The 26,699-nt window shown below is 38.0% G+C and overlaps 1 protein-coding gene across 1 annotated transcript in view; it reads left to right on the top strand.

The window, feature by feature from the left end:
* LOC133217319 (ubiquitin-conjugating enzyme E2 E2) overlaps positions 1–26,075 on the top strand; it is a 208,814-nt gene extending 182,739 nt beyond the window's left edge. Inside the window, exons 5-6 of the mRNA XM_061362715.1 lie at positions 1,762–1,909; positions 25,281–26,075. Coding sequence (XP_061218699.1) covers positions 1,762–1,909; positions 25,281–25,378 — 246 coding nt within the window. The 3' untranslated portion in view covers positions 25,379–26,075. The remainder of the gene's footprint in view (positions 1–1,761; positions 1,910–25,280) is intronic.
* The last annotated feature ends 624 nt before the right edge of the window (positions 26,076–26,699 follow it).

Genomic DNA, 26,699 nt, shown 5'->3' with positions numbered 1-26,699 from the left:
CATTTAAAAACTGGTTAACTTGCTTTGTCGGGATCTTTGTTATGGAACTCACTGATGCATGACAGTGAGCTCCAAAAGTGCTTTCCCAGATTTATGTGGGAAAGTACTTATAAGAAAATGTATTTCTTGTTGAATGTAGTGATTTAATACCTGAAATTTACTACCTTTTCTTTCTATTATTTTGTCAAAGCTGTTTGATTTAATCTAAAGGGGAAGATTTTTTCAGTGTGTTAAAGAATGGGTGTTTTCTAATAGAACTAAACCAGGCACTGTGTATTTCACTTGTATCCTCTCTTCTGCTTACTTATAAGTGGCCTGGTCTCAGTTACAGTGAATTTGCTGAGATTTCTGGTATTCAGTAAAATCAGAACAGGATCATGCCTGCCAACAGTTGCCATTACTCTCCAGACACAGGTTTGTCTGTGTGGTAGAGCAGGGAGATTCGTAAGTATGCATAAGCACTCTCAGTTATTAGCACCGTCCAACTCTAGTGAAGAGCACAACTTTCTTGAATTGGAGAGTGCTTTGCCTACTGTTGTCTTCTGCCTAATCAGCCTCTCTGTTGGCAGGGTTATTGCTAATGAGATAGAATTCTGAAATTGTACATCTTCATTTTAGGTGTTATGAAGATGTCATTAAAACCATCTGGTTTGACTTGTCACTTGAGTAGAACTGGTGGAGAAATTAGTCCTTGTTGACTCCCAGGAGGTGTTTCTTTAATATTGCCCCTTCCTATGCAGTAGCCCTAGTGTTCATTCTGAACTACAAAGTTCAGAGGACTAGGACTTTCATAGCTGAACTTCTTTTAAAATAAAAGGCCTGTATCTTCAACTTGAAGCAGAAGCACATCATAGAATCATAAAATCATAGAACAGTTAGGGTTGGAAAGGACCTTACGATCATCAAGTTCCAACCCCCCTGCCATGGGCAGTGACACCTCCCACTAAACCATATCACCCGAGGCCTTGTCCAACCTGGCCTTGAACACTGCCAGGGATGGAGCATTCACAACCTCCCTGGGCAACCCATTCCAGTGCCTCAGCACCCTAACAGGAAAGAGTTTCCTCCTTATATCCAATCTAAACTTCCCCTGTTTAAGTTTTAACCCATTACCCCTTGTCCTATCGCTCTAGACTAAAAGAAGTAATCTTCTCCTTGTCTTGTTACATATAGGATAACCTATGAAACAGTATAAAATGGATACAGAAAACCTCAAAATTAACTACCAAAATATGTTTGTAAGCAATCCTACTGATTCATCTGTAATTTAAAATTTGGAAATAAAAGCAGGTTTTTTTGAGCAGCCTTTCTCAAAGACATTTCACTTTATTTTCTCCAAAGGTACTGATGTGATGCCTCCACCTTTTTTTCTAGCTTAATCTATTGGGTGAAAAAATGGACATATTAAGCCAGTGGCAGAATCTGTCTTTTTCTGGCTCCCTTCAAAGTGTGAAGTAGCTATGGGCCTGAGTTGTGAACATTGTCCAGATCAGGGGCTGGAATACAAAAATAATGAGATCGATGAGGCAAGAAGGAGCTCAGAAAACGTCCCATTTTCACCTTGCAGAAACTAGATCCATTGCTGGCCACAGGTGGAAGAGGCAGACTTTATTTTCTTATGAACATCCATATCTTGCCCAGGGTTTAACTGACACTAGCAGACTACTGTCATTTCAACCAGGAAGGCAGAATATAATTGCTTACTAATTGTGTAATTGTTGGCTTGAACACTATTGTACTTAGGCACACTGTCTTTTCTAGGTAACGTTTCGGACAAGAATCTACCACTGTAACATTAACAGCCAAGGCGTCATCTGCTTGGATATCTTAAAAGACAACTGGAGTCCAGCGTTAACCATTTCTAAAGTCCTCCTCTCCATCTGCTCCCTCCTCACAGACTGCAACCCGGGTAAGATGAATTAACATTCACATGCACGTTCGTTCACAGTTCATATTCAGTCAGCTACTAGGACATGGTCAGTGCACTGTTTTACTGCGACCTACTAAAAAAGGACAAAAATGTGAAATTTATGTGCCATTCATTGAAATTAAGACATAGTATAGAAAGAAAGCACAATTTCAGGAGCTCAAATGCATTTTTAGTACTTGGGACTAAAAATCTTTTAATCCAGAAAGTTTAATCAGTAGAAAATACCATGTACTAGGCACTGATTTGGACATTCCAACCAGGATATTAGTACTAAGAAATATTAATGAGTTAATAAATATTGAAAAGGAAAGCTTTCATTTAAATATGCTGATAATATGGTCTCTGAAGAGAATATTAATAGTACTGACAATGATAGATGTCTAACACAGACTTTACAAATAATGAAAATTAATTTAAATTAGGTTTATTCAATATCCTGGACAGCCAGTGTGAGTATTCAAAGCAAGCTGTCATTCTTATTAACTAGCATAGCACTTAACCTCTCCCCTCAGTTCTTTTAGATTTGTTTTCTGCCATTGACCACTATATCTGTAATTTTCACTTTCTCTTACCCTGTTTACCAGTGGATGATTCTGACTGTAACATTGGAAAATCTTAGTATATAGAAATTATTAAAGAATCATTAAAGAAAAATGAAGTGATCAGTTTACAAGTTGTGAGGGTTGGTGCTGGTTTGCTTTTTGTTGTACATGTCAATATTTTTTTTAACTTGCCATGTAGTTTTTAAACCTTTAAGTAAGCTTCCTGGTTTTAAAGTTTTCTCCATACCCAAAGGGCTAAAAATTCCTTTGCGAAAGGCTGCATGTGAGATTCTTGGGTAATCAGGGCTGAATCAAAAGCTATAACAGAAGATTGGTATATTTCAAAGCTCAAAATAAGGTGAAAGTGTTAAAAAATGCAATTGTCTTTATTTTCATGTGGGTTTCTTAATCTATATAGCATTAAAACCCGCAGTGTTCATTCCATCTAAGAGCTTGGAGAGGTATTGGAGCCGTGTGTTACCCTTTCAGGCACATTTATTTCAGGTGTGTTAGATGCTCTTTGCGTCTCTGAATCTGAAAGATTGATTTCTGGTAGTGTCAACCCCAAAATATGCAGAGGTGTCTGTAGGAAGTCAGGTGGATTGATAATAGAAGTATAAAGAAAAGAAAATTAATATCTGCTAATGCGGCTTAGAGACCAGGCAAAGAGACAGAGACACTACAAAGCTGTGTTGGGATTTAGAAACTGGCAATAACTCTGTGCTTTCTTATAGTCACCTCTCTTTAGAGGGGTACAGTCAATTTGAAAGCCACTTTCCAGCAGTGATTTGAAATCTAGAAATCTACTACCTCTGCGTCTCAGTCTTTTTCTTTCCCTTAGACTATTTTACAGAGACCATCAACAACAGTTGTAGCAGACCAAGTACTTAAGGGGAACACTGAAAAGAGTTACCCGTTCTGTATCATCCTATGCACAAGTTAACATACTAAAAATGAGTTTTTCTTCTCTTTATTTTTTTGATTAGCATCCATAAGCGTTGTCCTGATCATAGTAAATAAAAAAACAGTATGGTGTTTCATTTTCAAATGTTCTCTTTAATTACAAACTAGGTCGAGATTTTGTTACTGATTCATGTTAAAATTTTGCTATGATTTTGTGAGGAATTAATGCAATTTCTTAAGTGATATTGTGAACTTCCCTCTCATGAGGCACTGCTGGGAGGTAGCTGTGAACTGCTGAGTAATTTTTGCCTTCCTTTGAAATTGCCTGTTTCATGTTAAATACTTTTTTTTATTAAGGAGTGAACTTTGAATGTTAGCTACGTCCAACAGAAGGCTTACAAAATCTTACAAGTTCTTACTTTTCAGCATATTACCTAATATGCTACATCTTGTTCTGGTTGTGCTGACTTTGTCCTTAATTTTTAATGACACTTTGATCATTAACAAATGATTGGTTCCTTGCCATCCAGATTGGACATGATGGATAGATGGATTGGTGGATGGATGGATGGACGGATGGATCACATATATATCACTGAGATGACTATCAGTTAAATATATCACATATATATGTACATATACAAATATAGAAACATGCATATATATATTTTCCTCTCTGCCAGCTGGGAATAATTTTCTAATCCCTCAGTCGTCTCTTCATCTAACTAGTCTGCCCCTTTCTAAAGGCAAAAACCCAACAGGCGTCTTGATTTGATAAGCAACTTTGAACTCTTTGTTCACCATGCATCAGCCAAAAGGAGATCAGGTCAAATGGAAAGGAAACAATGAATCTCCCACAAACATAAACACTTGGGATGGGCAAATTTTCCACCGCTGGCCACTCTGAAGGCAAAAATCAAGTATCAGTTACCCCCTAGCCTTACATTTATGCAAATCTTCAGTCGAACAACAAATAGCAGTAAGAATGGCAGCTAATTAACCCTCAGTCATACACAGTGATTAAACGGAGCTGGAGCACAGCTGCAGCTTCATTGGCAAGCGCTGCTATTCTTCTCCAACAGGCTGAACAAATGAAAAGAGGTATTTGCTCCTGCCGCTCCTGTCATTCACACAGTAATCTACAAAAGCCACAGAGAAAGTCTCTTTCCTCCCTGGTTATACATCACCGCTCTTTGTTCCCTATCACTCCAGGCAGGAGCGGGTTTTTACTTTTTAAACAAGCAATACAATCCTTTACTCATAAGCTGTCTCGGGCCCTTCAGTCCTGATTATTATTAATTGTCTTTATTTTGCTTGGCAGTATCAGCCAGTAAACTGTGTTAATGAAATGTCTGAATTTTGTAACAGCTGGGTTACTTTTTCATGGGGGGAAGGGGTGCCGTAGGGTTTGTGTTTGAGTGAACATGTGTGAATTATCTGGGAGTGCGAGGGAGCCAACTGGAATAGTATCAGAGAGATGGGAGAGATGATGGGATACGTTGGCATTCAACCCGGGGATTTGTGTTTTCCTTTAAGGTGGCACTCCGGGGCACAGCGTGCATCTCTTTCTACAAAGCAGGCCCCCAATCCTGTAAATATTTTGGCATGTGCATTAGCAGCCCTACCAAATGGGATAGATACATTCATCTGCGTGAAACCAACTGTGTGAGTGAGTCCTCATAGGCGCTGTGCTTGAGTGTTGAAAACATTTACTTCTAGCGCTAGCTGCTAGGACTTGCCTACCTGCCTGGTTAGTTGTTACAGAGTAGCTCTATGTGTGGACACTCCCCTCTTTGAAAATGCGTTAAGTCAAGTAGTGAAAAACTCCCACTTGGAGTAAAAGTCAACTGTATTTTAAATATTCAAACAGAGCCCAGGGAGTGTGAATTCCCACACTGCCTTAATCCAAACGAGCTTTCAGGTGTGGATAGCCCCTGAGGTTTTGTGGCTTTACTGAGCTTCAAGTATGAAAACAAATTAATTATTTTTACATTTAGAAAGCTGGTGGTGCTGATGTGGGTTAAAACGCTTGCTGTTCTCAGTTGGTCATTGCCACCCATGCCCTTGCCAAAGGTTATCAAGTCCAAGGAAAATTCTCATTTGCAAATGCTTCAGAGAAAATAAATTGAAGCACCAACAAGGCTGCACTGCAACTTTTTTCTTCATGTGGCCTCCTTATTCACACATTCAAAGTCTGAACTTGGCTGGCCTGATTATCCCCATCCCCAGTGTCTGAGCAATACAACATTGAATCATGTCTGCTTACTAACACATAGCGAAGTCTTGACTGGGACATCAGAACAAAGCCTGCTACATCTCCCTCACACCAGCCTCCTCCTTTTGGTGTCATTCTCTGCCTCTAGCTCCTTACTGGTTTTCCCACACACAAGTTCCATAGTCAGTGGGGATTTTATCCCTTAAATTATTTTCCCTACAGTGCTGCTCCTGGCCCTCTCCCTGTGTGTTAAGACCATGCCCAATTGCAAGCTCCTGTGATGGGGATGCACACAGTGGTGCAGGCAGAGCATAAGAGCCACAGCCCAGGATGGGGAATAGTTGCAGCATTGCTTTCCCACAAATGTGCCCGGTTGGGCTGAACACTTTGCTGAGTGAAACTGCTGAGGGCCTCTATAGAGCCTCGCTGCTCTGCTCTTTAGAAACCTCGGCCTGATTCCAAATCTGAACTGACTCATGGGAAATTTATACCCCCTTGTTTTTAAACAACTCTTACCCGGTAGCATGACTGTTTTCCTCTTTTTCATTCCTGATGTATTAATGAAGAACCATCCTCTTTCCTCCTGTTATTTGCTGCACACTAACCAGACCAGTGTCTATTAGCCTCCTTCCATAAGAAATGCTTTCTGTTCCCTGTCTCATCCTTACAGGCTTCTCATGCCAATGCATCACACTACAGTTATCCTTCCTGAATATGCCCAACTCTTGCAGAGTTCATGGGGGCATGAATCAGACACACAGACTAACCTGCTTATCATCACTATCATCCAGGTGGAAATATTTACTCCTTCCTATTGAATGTCCCTACCTCACTGGCAGCCTCATCAAAGGTTATTTCTTTCTTAGCCCAGTTATTTTCACTGTTTGTCTGCTTTCTAACCCAATTGAGTGAAATGATGGAGAAAGGAAAAGGAAAAAAGGCAAAAAGAAAAAAAAACTGGAAGAGAGAGTAAAAGAAAGAAAAAGCTTTTGCTAGAAAGGACTTTAACCTCTGGCAAATGAAATGCACAAACAGCTACCAGCAGTATCCAGTTCATCTGGGTTCGCATTATCCAGATTAGTTGGTCTGACTGCTGTCCCATACTTCATTGGTGTATTATATTAGCAATGTAAAGCTGCTTGTCTCTTGTTATCCTTTAAACCCACCAGAAAGTGTGAGACAGTTTGGTCAGTGGTACGTGTACAGTTTGCTGTGAACACAGTTTGAGATTGAAGTGTACAAGTCCTCACAGTAAATGTACTTAGAAGAGTAAATGAGTTGGTCAGACACTGCTACATTACTTTGGTGTGAGCCCCACCAATTTTTAGAGGAGTTGCAGTCACTCAGCACATCTGAAAAGTCGACTGTTTATGTTAAAAAAATATGTGAACACATACTGTGGTTTTCAGATATAATGTGTCCCAGTTAGAAATACATGTGCTGTTTTTTACAAGTGCTGCCATGAATCGTGAGTTTACTGGATGGTTTCATACTTTGTTAACCCACATTAAGTAATGTGGCTGTGCATTTTAATTACTTACATTTATCTAAGCATAGATAAACAAAGTCAAACAAGATCCTAAGATTATGGGGATCTTCACTTGCCTCACTAAGGGACGAGACATGCTTTCAAGCTTTCTTTATATGAGTCATCCTTATGTTTTGCCTTTATCTTCCCCAGAAACTTCTTTGTTTTCATTGCAAAGTAGGTATAACTGGCAATTTTGGATAGCATGCTATTGTTGGTTTTCTATTGCAATTACAAGTTATCCATGTGGTTTGGCATAATTTAGGTTTGCCTAAATTTTCTGCCCAAAAAATATTAACACCCTTACCTGCACCTGCATGAGGGTGCTGCTATTTAGAAATCTGTAAGTGGGATTCAGTTGCTATGATTACTTTTTCCTTTTTTTTGGTTGTTATTATCCTAAAGGTTTGCAAGGTTCTGTACTCTTGCTGCTGGTGGTATAAAATCTCAGTTCTGTCATGTTTGGAGAAAAGGATTAAATAGTGTATTTTAATGTGTATCTTTAATCCTCAATGGGATCTGAAACAGCACTTTGGAGAGTGACTTTTCAACATAAGCAGAAAAGCCCTAAAAAACTGAATAGTATTTGCCCTGCTATCTGTTTACAGGGTGTTTGCAAAACAAGAGTAAGTGGGCAGACTTAAGTACAGGCAACTTAAGAAGGGAAGAATTGAATTAGTGTGCTGTCTGGATTTCTCAGTCCATTTCCCTTTCAGTGAGCAGTATACATTCTCAGAGGGAAATTGCTGTCCTGCAATGCCACTGCCCCATCCCTTGGCAGGTTTGCCTTCAGTAGCATTCCCTAAAGCTTGCTGTTGGAATCACTCAAGCCATGGTGCAGAAGGAGTCCCTAAGGTACAAACACAAGTGCAACATGGATAGGTCTGGTGTTCAGACAGTTTTGGGCGCATCCACATTTTGAATTTTTGATAGTATTTGGAAAATTTAAGCTTCATCCAAGTGCTTGTTTATATCAATTCTTTAGTCACTACTGATTTGCATAAGCTGTTGACAGGTAAATTTAGACAGGCCAGTTAAGGAAGCCCCTTGCCACGCTGCCAGGAGTTCCTACCCCTGCAACACCCATGGAATTGTCTTCTGCACAGGAAAAGACTAAGGGAAGTAGGTTCACTTGAACCCTCTCAGAAAAACCCCTCTCACACTAGGAGTCAGCAGGAAGCTGCCAGTCTTTGTTTTGACTTGATGCCCATTGACACACTCCATTCTCTTGACTCTGCTTTGGGCTGATCATCTCATGTACAGGGGCGTTAACATCCAGAATTGCCGTGGCTGCTTACAGAGCAAGCATGTGTCAAAAGATTAGGTTGCACTGGAATAGCTCTGTTTTTCTAGCTGATAAGCTCCGGCCATACTGGCGTGCTTGTTACTACTCTAATAGAAGTCCACTGTGTCAATAAAAAAGATATCTTTTCAGAATAATTGAGAGATTTGAAAATGACAGCCTGTCCAAACAAAAAAAAAAAAAAAAAAAAGAAAAGTTTAAAAATAAATCTAAGGCACCTTAATAAAGGAAAATGTAACATAGCTGTAAAAATAAACTGTTCCATGCTGGAGCATTTGGCTCCAAGTGAGATTTGGCTGACTTGTGGTCAAAGCTCTGCTGTTTGGCTTCCATGTTCAGACTTTAAAAAGCTACCCAGCCTGAGGTAATGAAGAACAGGTCCGTGGCCCTCACCACTCAACAGACTGGATGTACCTTTTTTTTGTCTATTCTTCTATATATCTCAATCTAACAAGAAGCCTGTATGTTGTTTCTCCTCATCTGGTGCTTCATAGGAGATGCTGCTTTCTCTTAGTGCCTGTTCCTGTCAGATGTTCTTTCTGCATTTTTTTTAGACTTGCCAATTAGCATTCCTTCTTTTCCCCTCACTCCCAGTTGTGAATTCAGAAACTCTGGATGACAGTAAATTCAAGGAATAAGCCACTTTTCATTTTCCTCATTCTTGTAATTTTTATACTTAAAGCCATAATCTGCACATTTTACTACTATCAGAAACTTTGCTGGAGAATCCAATCTGATTTTTTTTCTCTCTATTTAGCAGCTTTGTTAAGTTTATCAAAAAGGACTCCTACTCCTTCTTGTGTCCAAATATATTCTGTTCTGGTTGTAATGAAATTTTGTCTCCTTTTAGAACATTTTTGTCAAGACATATACAAGACAGGAAATCATAAATATTCCTTCTGTAATAATCCAGAGCATTTTTTAGTACATTTGTCAAATGTGTTGAATATTCTGGAAAATGACTGAAAGAAGTTGGCAAAACAGTATTTAATTTGTTGAATTTTATGAGGCTGGCTAAGCCGTGCTTCTTTGGCTCTTCCCTGGCACCCACAGGCTACCAGGTGCAATGTCGCAGCACAGTACTCTCAGACTTACAACAAAATAATCTCATTTTGCCATATATTCTTTTTGTAAGCATCGGAGGGTCTTGTAAACAAAGAAATCGCTCTGTTGTCTGAGGTTATTTATATTCTGTAGCTCGGAGCTGGTTTTCCCTTTTCTTCAGAGTTTGTATACTGTGCTCTGTGAGGAAACAGGCAGGTTTCTGGGCTGTTTCAGCACGATCGAAAATGCTCTCTTTGTATCTGGAGCAGGAAAATACTGCATACCATGTCACTCAAGCATGGAAACAAGTAAGAGACAGTAAACAAAAGAGTGGTGAGGAGTCAATTCATTAGTAATGTTTTTTTATTTGTTCTAAGTTGCAACATAACTTTACTGTCCCTTTTTAAATCTCTGCCTTTGGTTGTTCTCAAATGAAATGAGGTTGCTCTGAAGGCTTTTGCTTAGCAAATACAAAATGTAGTGCGTGGTTGCTCTGCTGTCTTGGCGCTGTTGGACTGGGAGAAGAATGGATGGGAGATGGATAGTTCATAAAAAGTTGTCCTAGAGGAGCACGAAAGGAAAATGAAGCATAAAACTGATGGAGTTTGTTCTGCTCTCAGTGAGTGCAGAACATCAAATGTGGGTTTATCTTGGGAAAAAACATCAAATGTGGGATTATCTTGGGAAAAAAACCCATCACCATAAACTTCATTTGCATGAGCAAAGCAATCTCATCAATTGCAACAAAGTTTTATTTTTTAGAAATTACCTATTCAAATAATGTATGTTCCTCTGCCTGTTCTGCAGAACCTGCTATGTATTTATTGAAGTAGTACATACATATTTAGACTGATCATATCATATTTTTTAGAGCTGATATTTACAAAGTCTTGATAGTCTATCAGTGGCTTCTCTTTCCATTCCTTTTAAAAGAGTCTGTATTATACTATCTATATTATAGTATGTATACAATGCTAATTGCTGTTCTATAGTTTGAAACACTTTTTTGTATGCTGAGCTGGACACACAGTACCAATATGTTAAAGGTATTTAGGCACCTAAAGATGCCAGCAGACAGCTAGCAGGGTTTTCAGTACTTCCACGGGATTTAGGCATCTGACGTCCCACAAGGAGCCTTTCTGCACTGCCAGAAAGAGACCTTCTGTATATCTGGTCTTTAAATATTTGCAGACATATACACCTATATGTCTTAAACTCTGTGGACGTGATCTATAAACGTGAAATTAAATATATGTAAAAGCAAGCAATGCAGTGGCACATTGTGAAAATCACACATAGCTAAGCATTGAAAGAGAATTAATTTGCTTTGCCATAAAGAGCTGATGAAACATTTACAAGATCTTGTTCTTATCAGTTGACTAAGTCCCCTCAACATGAACTCATAATTGTGGGTATTATTATAACAGCAGGAAAAACATTTGTGAACTGTCATCCCTCTGGTAGTTCTCAGGAAAATACGTCTTGGAATATCTCCTAATTATGTGTGCAGGGGGAGGAGGCTTGGATCAGAATTACTGTTTATGTTGGCCTGGATCTTTGCTCTTTTTAGCTGCACATTGACAACACCTTATGGGTAGAAGAGTACTGTTTGTGAGAATAGAGGTTTTTCATGTGTTTAGATTTTGGCTATTCAAGGCTCACAAGACATCACTGAAAAGATTAACACAACTATAGAAGTAAGATTTTTTTTTAGAAATACTTAATTTCAAATCCTCCTTTTTGGCCTCAAAAGTCTACAGTCTATTTAAATATTTTTTTTCTTTGAAAAGTGTTTGGAGCTATCTACATAAGAAAATTGGTGGGTTTGTGTCATTTCGAAAGTGAACTATGAAGATTATTTTTTAGAAATAAAATGTGCAATCTGGGTTTTGTGGTATCCAAGGCATGAAGCAGTCATTAAGGTGTAGGTCCAGATACCAGTCACGCACTCTGTCCTTTTTTCCGTTTGATGTATCTGTAATGCTACAAAGAATAATCACTAGAAGAAAAAGAGTACTACTCAGTTCAGTCAGGTATGTTGCCTGTAACTCCTGATTGCTCAGTGGTTCAGCAAAAAGTGTAAAATTTCCTCAAGTTACTCATACAGCTATATACTGGACAGGAAATTCCCTCCTAACCACAGCTAACAATCAGATTATGTGTTGACGCATGAGCAGTAATAGCATTTGCAATGATAACTTAGGTGGTGCCATGACTAGCGTGCTTTCTAAATCTTTTCCAATTTTCCTAAATTACCTTCTAATATTCTTGTATGCATTTAAATATTTGGTGTATGAAGCGTCTACTTCCTTTTAACTTTTGTTAAATGTTTTGGGGTTTCATTTGTGTTCTTACTACAAAAACAATAAGAAAACCACTTTTTTTGTAATCTCTACAAAATTACCTGTCACATCTTATTCTGTCTTTTTTTCTTTTTCTAGAAGAAATAAGGTTAGATTTCAATTATTCATTAAATGAGAAAGGTTAGACCATGCTGCTAATGATTTCTTGTCCTTTTTAATAAGTTTTCTACTCCTATTTTGTTTTTATTTAAGATGAGGTGAGAAAAAATTAACTTCAGAATATAAATACCCAACCATCAGTTTATTAAATTGCATCTGGTTAAATCAGACTGACTAAAATCCAAATCAGTAAAGAGGCTTTGTGTGTTTGTGTCAAGAAATAAATGTAAATGGATCTAATTGGCGCTCATGAGAGGAGTCTTGTTGCCAACTTTAGCTGTCCTAATCTTTATTATTCTTCAAAAGGGGCTTCTAGAACATACAAAATTTAGTCTTATCACAAAATGGAAGTAAAGCTGGAAAAAATACACATGGAATTTTGATTTTTATTTTTTATTTTTTTTAGCATGAAGCTTATAGAAGCTATATATATGTAAATATATGTACAGGGGTTTGAAAATTTTGTGCATTTCTGCTCAAGAAACATAAGCTTTCTGAGTTTTACCTTAACCATCTTTACATTAAAAGTACTTGAGAAAACACGAGTGATGTATGCTACAAATAGAAAACGCTATAGTTCGTTTTCTTTCCAATAAACATGCAATTTAAAATTATGCCATTGAAGGTTTCTTATGCCTATTATGCCTCAGAGAAAAGACAGGTGATTTAGTGCATGCACATAATACATCTTTGTGTGAACTCAGACGAAAATAACTCATCAATGTTAAATGCTTAACAATGTGAAGTACTGAAATACAGCTGTTAGGTACTTCTCATATATAAAATATAGAATCCTACCTCAGTTTGAATGAATTTCAAGATACAAGGTAAGCTGCCTTCTACTTTCAAAATAGACTTCTTCAATCATTTACAATCACGACTTGTCTTTTCCTTGTTTCATGCAGATTTTCTCTAGCCAATATAGATATGAATCTTTTGAACAAAGTAGATACAGCACCTGTGGGCTTAACTGGTCATACTGATATATTTTATCACTAATAGAGCTATATATATTTAAGGGGAAAATTATTACAACTAGAAAATCAATAAATTTAGACCTCACATATTACCTGTATTTGTACGCTTCATTTTCTAATCTCATAGTAATTTAATCTAATATTCATTATTCCCAGTTAGTACTAATAGCTTAAATCTCAGCTAGAATGAACTGGCATCACCCCTGCTGAATTTTTGTACCTCAGATTCTTCCATTTTACTAAGGAGGTGTTTGGGTGTTTTGCTTCTTTTCTGTGTACCTTTTTTAATATGAAGGCAAGGACAGATTTTCATATTTCTTGCCATATGCTACTAACTGCCTACAGACCACCTTCAGGACCCCCATTAGTGCAACTGTTTTTAAGGCTGCTTCTTCCTGTTCTTAAAATGCAATTATTCTTGTTTCACCATAGAAATCACACTGCTCCACATTCTTTAAGCTCCTGAAAAGAAGCCTGCTACTTTTGGCTTTCTAACAGATTCACAAGAATGTAGAATCAGTCCTGAAAAGCAGAATTTATAATCCTGGATATAAGTATGTTACCTATTAAATCATTTAGTCTCTCCCTTTCATGAGTAAGATCTCAGATATTAGTATTCCTGAGTCATTCAGATTCTACCTTCAGAGATGATTTACACTACTGTGAGACATGTCTCTATTATTTTGCATGGATGATTTTCTACATTATTCAGCAGGAGAGGAGGAATGGTTGTTGTTTTTTACAGGTTTGCAGATCTATCAAAGGCAACAAATAAAACGAATTACATGCAGTGTGTGTTTCAGAATATTTTCACAGCAAATTAAGGTCAGGTGCATTAACTGGAATAGCAGACAGTTACTTAAATAGCAATATGTATGGTGTAATTTTAATTTAAGGGTGGGCTGTACTGCAAGATTTCACATTCGTACAGGATAAAGAAATTGAGCTCTGGTTAGTAAATTATTTGTAGATTTTTCCATCTGTACAAGGCTTAGAAAAAGGCCCTTCTGTGTAATAAAGCATTTGCAACTTTAAGATGAATTAGATTTCAGAAAATTCTCAAAGGCTGGAATCCTTGTTGCTTGGGTCTTTATAATACTGATCAGATAAGGTGGCATGCAAGTAGAATACTGTAAGACACAATATTATACTAGCAGAAGGAATGTCTTCATGACCTTCCACGTCTTTCCATCTCTGCCTTGTGTAGTTTTTTCCTATGGCTCAGTCTTAGTTTTTTTTATGCCAGTGCCTGAAATCTTTTGTCAAAGTGATTATCATTTAGTCAGGCATGACAGTGGAGCCAGTGTGACTCCTCACACAGGAATGATTTCCAAAAAAAGTTATTTTACCTGTTACTAAACACAAAATTATTGCTGTAAATGCCATCAATCCAATCTTTATTTGGCATTACCATGTGACTTACTTGCAACTAATCCAAGGGCTAAACCTGCCTGCATGATGAGTGCTAATTATTTTGTTTAACCTGTTTTTCCTTCTAGTCCTACTAGAACCTGTTTGTAATTAAGCCTCATTATATTCATGTTCTGAAGTTAATTTAGAAGTGGATATTCCATTTGGTTACTAAATGAGGTTATTTTTCCACTCACCTTCTAATTCCTGTCACTGTCAGAGCTCACACTACCTTGCTTCTTTCATATGATATCACGTCACTGACCAGCCTCCAGAAATATTGCCATAACTGTCCTGTACCAATCTTCAGGGCAGGATGACTTTCTTGAGCCACTCTATTGGTTACCTCTTTTGGTAGTGCAGTTATTGCTGCAAATTCTGCAGCACTTGAGGGATCATACTTCACCACTCTGGACTGTCAGAAACTTTTCAAGTGTACACGTTAGCAGTGAGACTGACTCAAGAGGTCTCTGGCCCATCCTCTGATAGATGGCGCCCTATTTCTGACGTTTATAATGCAGTAACATTTTGGGATGCCTTCTCCAAAATAGTGTGGACGACAGATACAGATGGTAACATGCTGCACAGTCCCAATACGCAGTCACACTGGTGGGCTCAAATGACCCATGCCTCCAGTTCGAAAAAGCCTCACGAAGCTAGCCCCATCAAAGAGAACATCTGGGCCATACCCACAAAAGTCCCAAACAAATTAGTTTCCAGGCATTTTCCTTCCACTGCCTCTTGATGCGGATACAAACTTAGACACATATGAGCCAGATACAGCCTGCAACTTCCTTCAATGTGTTCCCTGGGAGAAACAGAAGTATAGAGGAAATGGAGAGGCCTGACTATTTTTTTGAGTTATTATTGGGTAACAATAAAAGGTGTATTAATGCAGGGCACAGTAAGTTCCTATTCTTGTTCCAAGGGATGTTCAACTTGCCAAGGGACTTCAGTCCCTGGCTGTGAAAAAGTTCTGTTGGCCTTTAGCAGAGATAAAATTCTTTACCTTTCATAAGTAAAAGCCTCTCGTATTCTTTTGACTTTTTGTATGGGATTCCTAATCATAGTTTTGGATTTAAATGTGTCAATACCAAAATTTGATAGAGTGATAAGGAAAATATCAGATTAAACCAAAATTAGCAGCATTCATAACATAGGCTTTTCTAGTTACTCAAAATATTAATTGCAATAAAGGAACAAAGGTACAAATTCAAGAGCAGGATTCACATAATTCCTGCATCTGACCTAAAACGATTCTGATGTGTTTAAGCTGAAAATCTTGGTATTGCTCACATTCAATTCCGTCTCCTAAAAGTGAAGATGCCTTTAGGATTCATTTTCCTCTCAGTATATAAATGTCACCAATGACCAGGCCATGCAGTAAAAGTTCCTCCCTTCCCTGTCTCCTTGGAATTCACATGGTAAGTAGATCCTACTGGACCTCTTGTTTTTCTTGCTCAGTAATTTACCTTATTACATATGATTGTAGCCTATCTATAAGTGAGAAGAGACAAATTCAAAAGAAAACTGGTTCTTTTTTCTGTAAATGAAAGAAATGCTAAACAAAATGGAATTCCTATGAAATATCCCTCCTTTAGTAAATATTCAGACAAAAAAAAAAAGAATCCACAGTGTTTTTTTCTGAAAACATAGTTAAAACCCTATGGATGCATGCCAGTTACATTATGGATCTTAGCATTTTGGTTGCTTAACAGCACTTTGAGATCCAAGTGCTGTGTTTTCCTTATTATCTACTCAAGTCATCTTCCACAAGGAAAATGCATATTGCTGTAACTTCTTCTGCAAATTTTATCAAGCCATGGGCCACATAATGTCTTTTATGTCAAGTTCTTACTTACTAACACCTTTTTGTTATTTTTTTCTAATAACCATGAGTGTTTCTCAATTGAGTTCATGATTATGAACAGATACATTGCTAATGCATCTGTGCTTTTAATTTTGAGACACATCCAAGCATCAAAATGAAGTGTGTTATTTAAGAACTTTAATTGTTCCAGCATGCTAGCACTTCTAATAGATGCATGTTCTTCCTTAATTAAAGACAACTCTTCAAGATCAGTACTCTGTGCCTCGTTGATCCATGATTGCCTCAGCTAACTCCCAGCCAGCCAGTGAAGTTTATAGAAATCCTGCTAAAAACTGGGGACTTAAAAAAAGCTTACTCTTTAAACAAGAATGATTTCCCTTGGCAAGATACAGAGATGAATCACTGCCAATGCTTTCCTTTAAAAGCCATGTTAATAATACTCCTTATTTCTGAAACATCTTTTTCTTAGGCAGTCTCATCTTTCACGCAGATCTGTGGTAGGTAGCCTGACAGCAATCAAATGCAGGTCTAGAGAAAGGAATTAATTTCCCCTTCCATCTATCCAAAATGTCTATTTTAGTAAATGGATAATTTTTAAACTGGATTTACAGAGCTCTTTTATTTTTGAAGATAGGTGACATTTTTCTCCAGACAGTAGTTTGGACACTGGAATCAAGTCACACATGCCTTAATATTTGTGTAACTTCAGTCACTATGAGCAGAAGTCAAATGTGTTTCTGACAGTTCTACAGAGCTCAAAATGTAGAGTCAAGTCACAGATATCAGTCTCTTTATGATACACATCTGTGATACCTTGCAATTTTTAGCATATTTATCCTCAGAATACCCTGGGTGATAGAGAAGCATTAGTTCAATTTTACAGAGGGGAAACTAAATCACCACTGTAAGAACACTTAACTTGCTGGGAGTCATCGTGACTACTTGCAGACCATGAAGACCAAGAAGCACCCAGAGTTTCATCGCTTACAAACATGATGATGTGACCACTTCCTTCTTACTTTCCCAGATGCATGTCCTGCTACACTTTGGCTGTACAACAGTACAAAACCTCAGGGTCTTCCATGCTTGATCTCACCCGCATCCTTTCCCCTCCTGCACCTGCTCTGATTTCTTCCAGGAAAAAAACACAACATAGAAAGACTGGTACAAAACTGTTAAGCCCTGCTTTAGCACAGTGACCACTAGATTAGCTTTCCTATATAGGGACAAAAATTTCTGGCAAACTTGGGCTTTAAAGTTGCACAGTAAAAGCTAAGGCGTATAGCACAGTTTTCACCTAGTTCTCTGGATGCAGAGGTGATTAGGGTAAACATTCAGATTGGTTTCCAATGATTGTGTCTCAAATTATTATGTATTTGCTTTGTATTTGCTTATTTCATATATTATACCTGGAAAGACAACTCTGGGTTTTATCTGAAACTGAAAATTGTCACACCAAAGTCACCCTTTGTCTTTTCTAGCTTGAACACATTGGATCACCTCGTGTGTAAGAATGCTGTGTCAAAGGATATCTTTACTGCCTCTCTTCTTATTTTCCTTTGGTGGGAACAACATGGAAGGTCATACGGTTGTCCACTCTGTCAAAGCAGTGTCAACCGTAGTAGCCAGCCTAATGAGGTACATGGGCTCTAAGGCAATTTCAGCAGGCATATTTTGAGGTTTTAGCACACTGACGTAGCCTATTTGTATTAGAATATTTCTACTGAGTGTTGAGATGTGACCAGCCAAATATGCAAAAGTACTCCCTGAAATGAGAAGCAGACTTCATTATACTCCATATGATTTGATTTCTGCTGTAAACTGTAATTGCTAAAATTGATATTAGCTTCACCAACTTTTTTCCTAGAAGATATTAGACCTTTCTAAAATTTGTTCCTTTTTCCTCCAATGATTACCTTTTTTCTTTACTAAAACGATTCATTTGTTCCCCTTTTTCTATACAGTGTTTATTGATTACGTTATCATTCTTCCATAGAGTTTTCAAAGAGCCTCGTAGATGGTTAAATACATCCTGTGCAGATAGTTGGAACTGTGATTTTATGAAAGTCATAAGTAAATTGTATTTCAGCTTGTCGGGCGTGTAAAGCAATTCATACCCTTGCTACCATCTTTTGTTCTGACTTGAATCACTCTGTTGTTCCGGTTCGTACATGTGTGTTGATGAGACTTCCAACTGTGAGGCTAGTTTTATTGCTGCACAAGCACGGGTTAGTGCTGTGCTGCACTCGTTTTCACTTTGCCCTGATTTCAAATACTCTTTTCAAAAGTGAAAGGTTAGTGGAGTAATTCAGTGTGCCACTTCACCTGGCTCTGCCTCCAAAGTATTACTTAGTCTGTGCATATTACTAATGATAGCAAAACAGAGCCACACTGCTGCTGCTGGATCACTGAAGGATACTATGATACATTTCAAGTACCTCATTTTCCACATCAAGACTCATAGTACCCTTGACATGGTCTTCTAGGAGTTCATTAAGTTTAAAATAGGTGACATGTGGTTAACTATGGAAAGTTCCTGATGTAAAGTGTACTCACAAATAAGTCATCTTCCTCTCAGAGTATTAAATTGTTCTGTGACATATTTGGTTTCACTTGTCTGAAACTGCTTTCGTCTGTAGTTTTCTCTGACTGGTCTTCTTGTAACACTAGCCTGGATGGCACTGAAAACAGCATAGTAAAATATAATTAGTTTTGGGAGGGGTTTTTAAATGAAGGTTAAGGACGTTTGCAGTGTGCATTGTGTTATCAGCATCTGCTGTTAAGAAAACCGGTGTTTTAGTGAATTACTACTTTCTGCTTTTTTCCCCAATCTTTTTTTTTTTTTCTTTAATTTTTTAGTTTGCCTTTTGGGACCTTTTTCTTAAATGTTGGTGCAATATTAAAAAGCACAAAAATTGCCTTCAGAAAAACTGGCTTTCACTGCAAGCCAATATGGGAATAATTCTGCCCTGCACTGCCATTTGCACTGAAATCACCAAACAAGATATAGTTACTGAAAATATGAACTTCTGTTTGGGGAAGGTTTAATCTGGGGCTAACCAGTCCTGCTTGAGCTGCTCCATAAAGATGACTCCAAGGCAGCAATCCTATAGATGACATAGAGAGCACCTGGACTTTTCCTAAAAAAAAACTCTCAAAAACCCCAAGCACTCCCCATTTTTTAATTCAGAAAGAAATATAGTAGAATATTTGGAAACAGCCCAAAAAAAAAAAAAAAACACCAGTTAGTATTTGAAAAGCCAAAATCTCTTCTATATGTGTAACTGAAATCCAACTGATAAAAAATTACTTATTTGTTTTCTTGTACGTCTCACACAGCCCGTCCAAAAAAAAAGGAAGCAGATTTAATTTTTGGTGACTGATTTAGTACAGATAGTTCCATGAAGCCTCTCAATGGGATGCCTCTCACAGTTATGAGAAAGGGGTCATTTATAGCTCAGGAGATGGGACCTTTGAAGTTACATCTAACCTTTGGAAATTCTTCCAGTTTAATTCTTCTTCTTCATCTGGAGACCTGTTCTTCCCAATTCCCCCTGATACAAAGCTGAATCTAAACCTGGACCAAAGAAAACAAAAAAGTGTATTGTAAATATTTGGCTGAAGAAACTCTTGAGATTTTTATAGGGTTGAGGGGTTTTAGTTTTTAAGGTGCTCCAGAAATCTTTCTGAGAACCCACTTGTTATGGATTAATAACTGGCTCCATCAGCTGTTCTCTGTTAAAACTGTAAAATACTGCAATAGAAATACAATTCTACTTTAGAAATGCTCATAATATATATATATGTAATATATACAAACACCCATAATGTACATTTTAAGTCTAAATCTATATCGCTAACCATGTTGGCACTACCAATTGATATTTCATTGCGTATCGTGTGGCTGATGGAGAAGGCACATTGAAATCAAGCTGTTGAACACACCATCTCCATTTTTTATTTCAGTAGAGTATGTTTGCTGTATGTTTAAAAGAGCATTGAAAAGCCCAGGAGATGAATTCTGCTCTGAAATTGCTATTTGCTGACATAGAAATAGCTGTAAAAATACAAGCAAAGAAAAATACAGTATAGCAATATATTTTCATTTATTTGCGGGAAAAGTAGTTTTAAAGAAGAATTACAGTCTGTCTTCTGAATGATAAAGCAGTATAACTAGCACTAAACACAGCTGAAATTTTGTAATGACCAAACCTCAGCTCATCCAAATCCCCAACAGCATTAACTCCCTAGAATTCAGCTGTAAATTTGATTAGCCTTACAACAGACATGAGACACAAATGTTCTCCTTTGTACAGTCATATTAAGTGGCTGCAAAAGAAGATGACAAGGCATTGTAGAGCAGCCCATCCAACATTTTTAAACTAGGAACAAGTTCCAGTTCACCCAGCTTTCAAAACTACATTTAAATACAGGGTACTTTAATGAATTCTAATAGAACATGAGGATTACATATGGTGAGTGAGGGGGGATTTAGCAGCTGCAGCCTTCCTATAATCATCCAGTAGCTTTCTTCATACTTTACTTCTCTTGATTGACATTTCCATGAAAGCTACATCACTGAACCTTAGCTTCCGTCCATTCTTACTTAATTTCATGCTTTTTAAATATATTTTCATTAATGTTGTGCTTTCCTTTACCATGAAATTTGGTGCTGTAACTCCTGGGGTGTGTTCCAATTTTACATGGAACTAATCAGAGTATTGGATTAAAAAAATAAGCTTTAAACAAGCTAGAGTTTATAGAAGTATCCTAGAGCAGATTTCTGGAAGTGAGTCAGGGGCCAGAAGGAATTGAGACCTGAAAGATTTTGAGGTCCACAGAGTTGCAGCAGCTTGTCTGGTGAGGTGACACTGTGCATCACAGCATGACTCCCAGAGCGCCCCACATAAGATTGTTGCAGCCAGCACCACCCACAGTGTTATTCCTGGGTTTCTGCTCTGTAGAATCACAGAATGGTTTGGTTTGGAAAGGACCTTAAGATCATCTAGTTCCACTCTCCCTGCCATGGTCAGGGACACCACACACTGGCTCTTTCCAACTGGCCTTGAACACCACCAGGGATGGAGCATTCATTCATAGCTTCCTTGCGCAACCCATTCCAGTGCCTCACCACCCTCAGAGAACTTCCTTATAACTAACCTGAACTTCCCCTGTTTAAGTTTGAACCCATTACCCTTGTCCTGTTGCTACAGTCCCTAATGAAGAATGCCACACACAATTGCTCTGCCTCGTCATGGTTCTCCAGCCACCGGCACCCTGAGGGCTGGGGTACCCATGCCTACCCCTGTGGCATGGAAGGAGCTGTGGCAGGTGATGCCACCCCAGCTCTCCAACCAGCACTACGCATCTGGTGATCCAAGAGGTTCCAAAGAACATTACTCCTTCGGGCTAGGAGTTGCATAGTTTTGCTGTTATTGGTATTAATGTAGTGTGGGTTTATTTTCATTTCTTTCACTAGGTTGTTCTAATAACACATTTCTGGCATAGCTTTATATTCTGATCCCTTGCTTTTGTTGTCATTTGGACATAGTCCTGTTTGGAGTCAATCCACAATGAACCCTGATTCACTGATGAATCATGTTTCTTTTGAAAAAAAATAAATAAGTGAAAGAAAAAACCTAGAGTGGTTTCCTAGTTATGAAACAGATTTCTAACATCAAGACTAAACCCACAGATATATGCAAGTAGAAAATAAGAAACAGTTTTGTGGTAATGAGAAACGGAAAAATGGAAAAAGTGCCATTATGAATTCTGAGAGCCAGTATTCCTTTTTATCTCTTAATTAGATAGTTAGCACAGTGCTTGTTTTATAAATATGTATTTAGCTCTGTCGGTGGAGATTTCACAGTACTCCTTAAACAGTGCAGCCTGTCTGAGAACCAGGTGGTGTTCAGATATGTGCTACTTAGTTTAGGAAGTTAATGGGAACCATCATTTCTTCCTCATACTTGGTATTTTCTAGGACTCGGACACTATAACCAAGGGTCATGGGGAATTAAATCTTATAATTTAGGTGCTTCAATTTATATTGTAATCTCCATTTCTCTCCTCACCAGCTGTGCTGACTTCCCAAACAAAGCACTTGTGCCTCCTGATGGTTTTATGGCTTCACAGGAACTGTTAAAATAAGCCAGATCTTCAGACACCTGTTGAAGAGTCCTTTTTGAAGTTATCATAAATAACTACGTATAATGACAACACACCTTGAGACCCTCTGACAGGGATGTGAAATAGCTGGGCCTCTCTGGCAGTAGCTGTTATTTCATTCTTTCAGTTTGGGTTCTCAAACGAGCAAGTGGCTTTGCCAGACTGTGGGTTTGTTCTTTTAATCTGTTATAACCAATAAAATGCATAGCCAAATTTCAAAGAACAACTTATCACTGTTACTACCCAGAGCACCGTTTAGTAGCATCCGCTCAGCAGCTGGCTGTGGATGCATAAGCTGTGGCTTATGCTACAGCAGGCAAGGACTTCTCTTTGATTCAGCAGTCCTGCTTCACACAGGCAGACACTGATGGAGGGAGGCACTGACTTGAGGGAAGCACCCAAGATGATAGTTGATTCACAGGTCACTGTCTTGGTGGGAATTTAAACACCTACAACAAAAACTACGTAGACCTCGGGCATCTTACAAGCTGCCACCTCCGCTCTTTCCCCAACTGCCAAACAAAACACTGCAAAAACAAAGGCTTGAACATATGGATAAATAAACAGCCTAGTTCTCTATATTACTGGGCTTCAACAGATTTCCACACATTCTTACAAAAACTCCTCTCACTGTTTCTCCCACCCCAAAAATATGTAGACACCCTCCCATGCTGGGAGGAGGTGAGAGGAAGAGCCTGTACCTTCCAAATCCTTCCAAAGATATATGTTGTTAAAATACTTCCTTGCTTCCAAATGGAGACATAGATGGAAACCCAGACTAGAAAACAAAACATTGTCATCTATCATCATGGGGATGATCCTCAGTACCCTTTCCGTATATCAAGGAAATTGATTTACAGCTCTCAATGTGAAAGACGCTTTCACAGAAACATTCATCCCACACATAAAAGACTTTCAGATTTGAACTGGGTAAACCTTTACTAGAGTATATCACATTTCACTGACTCATATAAGGTTTTAGAACGTTCTTCATGGCAGCACTTTAAATGCACACTAAACCTTATTAAGAACTTGCTGCCTTCCAGATGATAAGGCCATCCTTGCAACCCATCACAGCCAGATGCCAAACCCCACATTCCCCAACAGCATGAAAATTGGCACCTTCATCAAATTTTGCTCCAAGGATTCCTTTCAAGTTCAACCCTTAATCTCTGTCTGACCATGGGTCTGTGAAAGTGCTTCTTCACACAGTGGTGTCATATCCCAGGAGGGTGTGAGAATTCACAACAGCGCTGTCAGGATCATCCCCAAGCTACCCTTACATTATGAAAAGGTTTTCCTGTGGCTACTCCCTAAGTTTTTTGCCAAGAGAAATGTCCTCTCCCATTGCCCATGTTCCCCATTTGCCCTGCAGTGCTTCTCAAATAAAATAAATACTCACAGACTGTAAGCCTCCTATTTGCACAGAACAAAATCCATCCGGTAATCCCTTATATAGTTCTTCACCTATGAGAATGTTGATGAGGAGTTAAAAGGTGATGTGATATACTTTCTAGTCTAAAACTTTTTAAATGTAACTTAGATCAGATATGCTTATTTGATGCTCATGCATGTGAAATTAGCGAAGTCCAGGCCTTGGTGACCTCCTCTGAATACATTAAGATATTAAGGGGAAGCATATGCAGAAAGCGTTTGCAGGACTGAGACTACCAGTGCTTAGTACATTGCAGTCACGGTGATAACCTGACTTGCTAATTTAGAAGGTGCAAACTTAAGATTCAAATGATGGGCTCTTTCTGAAAGTGCAGGGTATATGTTCAAAGCAAAAGATTTTTTTTATTAGATATTATTCACTGATATTCACTAAAGTTGGCAGTAAGACAATCAACTGATTTTTGGCTAAGCCAGCATATTTCTCTTATCATAAACTCTTACCATCAACAAACAAACAAAAACGCTCAGATTTACTCTGCTTTGTAGAAGGCCTGACATGTAGTCCCAGGACTTTCAGTAGTTGATAATGCAGAAAAACCACACTCAGATTACAATTGTACTGGGGAAGCCAGATTCATATTGTTCAATGGCACCATCTTCAGTCAACTACAAAGCTGATTTTTAACTGGCTTTCAGAAGAAGCTATGTTCACCTGTCATAAGCCAGGGACAAACAAGGTATCAGTGCTTTTGAACTTGCATGGTACAGTCTCAGGAAATCTACTGTTTCAGAAGAAATATTAAGAGTATTGGTTTCCCCAAAAAAAAAAAGGGGAAAATCCCTATGCATTTTGCCTGCTTTAAATTGAAAAGAGAAAAATTCTGTCTGAAAAATGTTGATTACAGACAGTCACTTATGGGAAAGCCTTGTCTAGGTTTGTTTTTCTTAGAGGGCTGATTGCTTTTGATTAATTATTTCTAAAGTAATTTGTAGATCCAGACTAAACCATGCAGCCTTCTGGCCACATGAATGTTCAGAAAGATTCTATAAATCAAATACCAATTCCCAAAGTCTGGAATTAACTTTTGTTGCTTTGAAAATAGTACTTACTGCCCTAATTCCCCATCTTTCTTTATGCTATAAAACTCAAAGTATTTTTAAAAATAAAGAAATAAATAAAAAACATTGAACCAGATAATAGAATTCAGTCCTATCATCTTCTTAGGGGATAGTACAGATATTTGTGGGAGTCTAATTATCATAAATGACATCACCTGGAAACGACTTTTAGCTCAGAATAGAATTGCTGGACCATCTGTTTCCGAGGCAGAATTTTGTAAAATGGTTTTAGTTATGTTTACCAGAAATGTATAACTAATTGCCAGCCAAGTCCTCGACGTCTTCTTCTTCCTTTCTTCTTGTATGCATGCGTGCTGTCAGAATGGGACTAGTATATGCAGGCACCTTGTTCTTACAGTTAAACCTAAGAGAGATGAATCAATGTGATCTAAGAATAGCTTTTTCATCCTTCCAAGGCTGACAAGTATTTCACAGTCTGTGTTTCCTTTTCAGCTGACCCCCTGGTTGGAAGTATTGCCACTCAGTATATGACTAACAGAGCAGAGCACGACAGAATGGCCAGACAGTGGACCAAGAGATATGCCACATAGGAACCTACTCTAGGATTTGCTGGACCTGTGCAAGCACATTCACTAAGTGCATCAATAGCCCTTCCCTTCATTTTTATTTTTTATTAAATTTTGAACCATTTTGTGACAAAAGGTTGTCCTTACTTTCTTTTTTGTTTTATTTTATTTGTTTGGGGGGTTTTTGTTGGGTTGTTTTTTTTTTTTTTGTTCTGTTAACTTGAAAGTTGTTTCCCTCAAATGTAGACAGGGAATTTTCGTTATCAGTGCAAAGAATGTTGGATCTGTAATAGTATAGAGCTTTGTCACAAAGCTTTGTATTAATGTGTGGGTTTTGGTTGTTTTTTGGTTTTTTCTTTCATGTGGTTTTGGGGAAAACAAATTCAGAATTATATCTCATTTCTACTTAAATGTAGTGTTTAGGGTTATTTTTTTGTACTGAAGTCTAATGGTGGGTGCATGCTACTGGGAACAAGTTTTGTATAAAAGCTTAAAATCAAGAATCACTGTGCATTACTAAGACTGTGTTTATCACTAGCCTTCTGTTTCCCACGCAAAAGGCTACTGCGTTGAACAAATTAATATGTATTTTGATTTACTTAAAAAAAAAGAAAAAAGTGCTTGTAAATTTCTTAGGGACCTGCCACTTCTGACTGTGGATCAGTTGATGTACACTTGTATTATTAAAACACTCAATAAAACACTGTGGCTGATAAATGCACTTCTTGCAAGACGGTGCTTTTGCATTTGTGCAGTATAGGCTGCATCATCCTCTCAAAATACAACTGCAGGTTAAGCAGTTTTAGACCTAAATTATTAATTTCTTCTCAAAAACGTATCTCTGAACTTGGAATTCTTCATTGTGTATGTACTTCATACACAAACATCTCTCCAATTTTAAGGCCTTTCTTTGACATGCTGCTGCTCAGCCTAGCTATTCGGAAGCCTCTTGCTGCATCTTTTATACTATGGTTTCACTGTATCCATCTCATTACATTTAAAATAGTTGGCTATAAAAATAGCCTTGCATGGAAAGCAGAATATTGATGATGATTTTATACAGGAGCCCTCATTTTGCATTTCTCCAAGCTCTTTAATTGTAAAACCAACTGTTATTTAAAAGAATAAATGGAGGTTTTCGATGGGAAAATTGAGCCCATTGCACTAATCATTCCCAGCACGTTCAATGGTAAGGGTATTTCTGTTCAGAGCTGACCTTCAGGCTAATTTTAGATATGCAGCAGTAGAAGGAAAACTTATACTTGGCTAAGGAAATGTGTGGGTGTTGTGATTTAGAAAATATATAGTGTGATGCTGATATCTATAATGTTCGTTCTTGGTGTTC

Source organism: Neopsephotus bourkii, unplaced genomic scaffold (assembly GCF_033783945.1).
Source record: "Neopsephotus bourkii isolate Nb327-2 ecotype Australia unplaced genomic scaffold, CSIRO-AGI_Nbou_v1 NB_1132, whole genome shotgun sequence".
Taxonomy (NCBI): domain Eukaryota; kingdom Metazoa; phylum Chordata; class Aves; order Psittaciformes; family Psittacidae; genus Neopsephotus; species Neopsephotus bourkii.
Note: the sequence above shows the minus strand (reverse complement) of the source record. Positions and strands in the feature narration are given on the sequence as shown.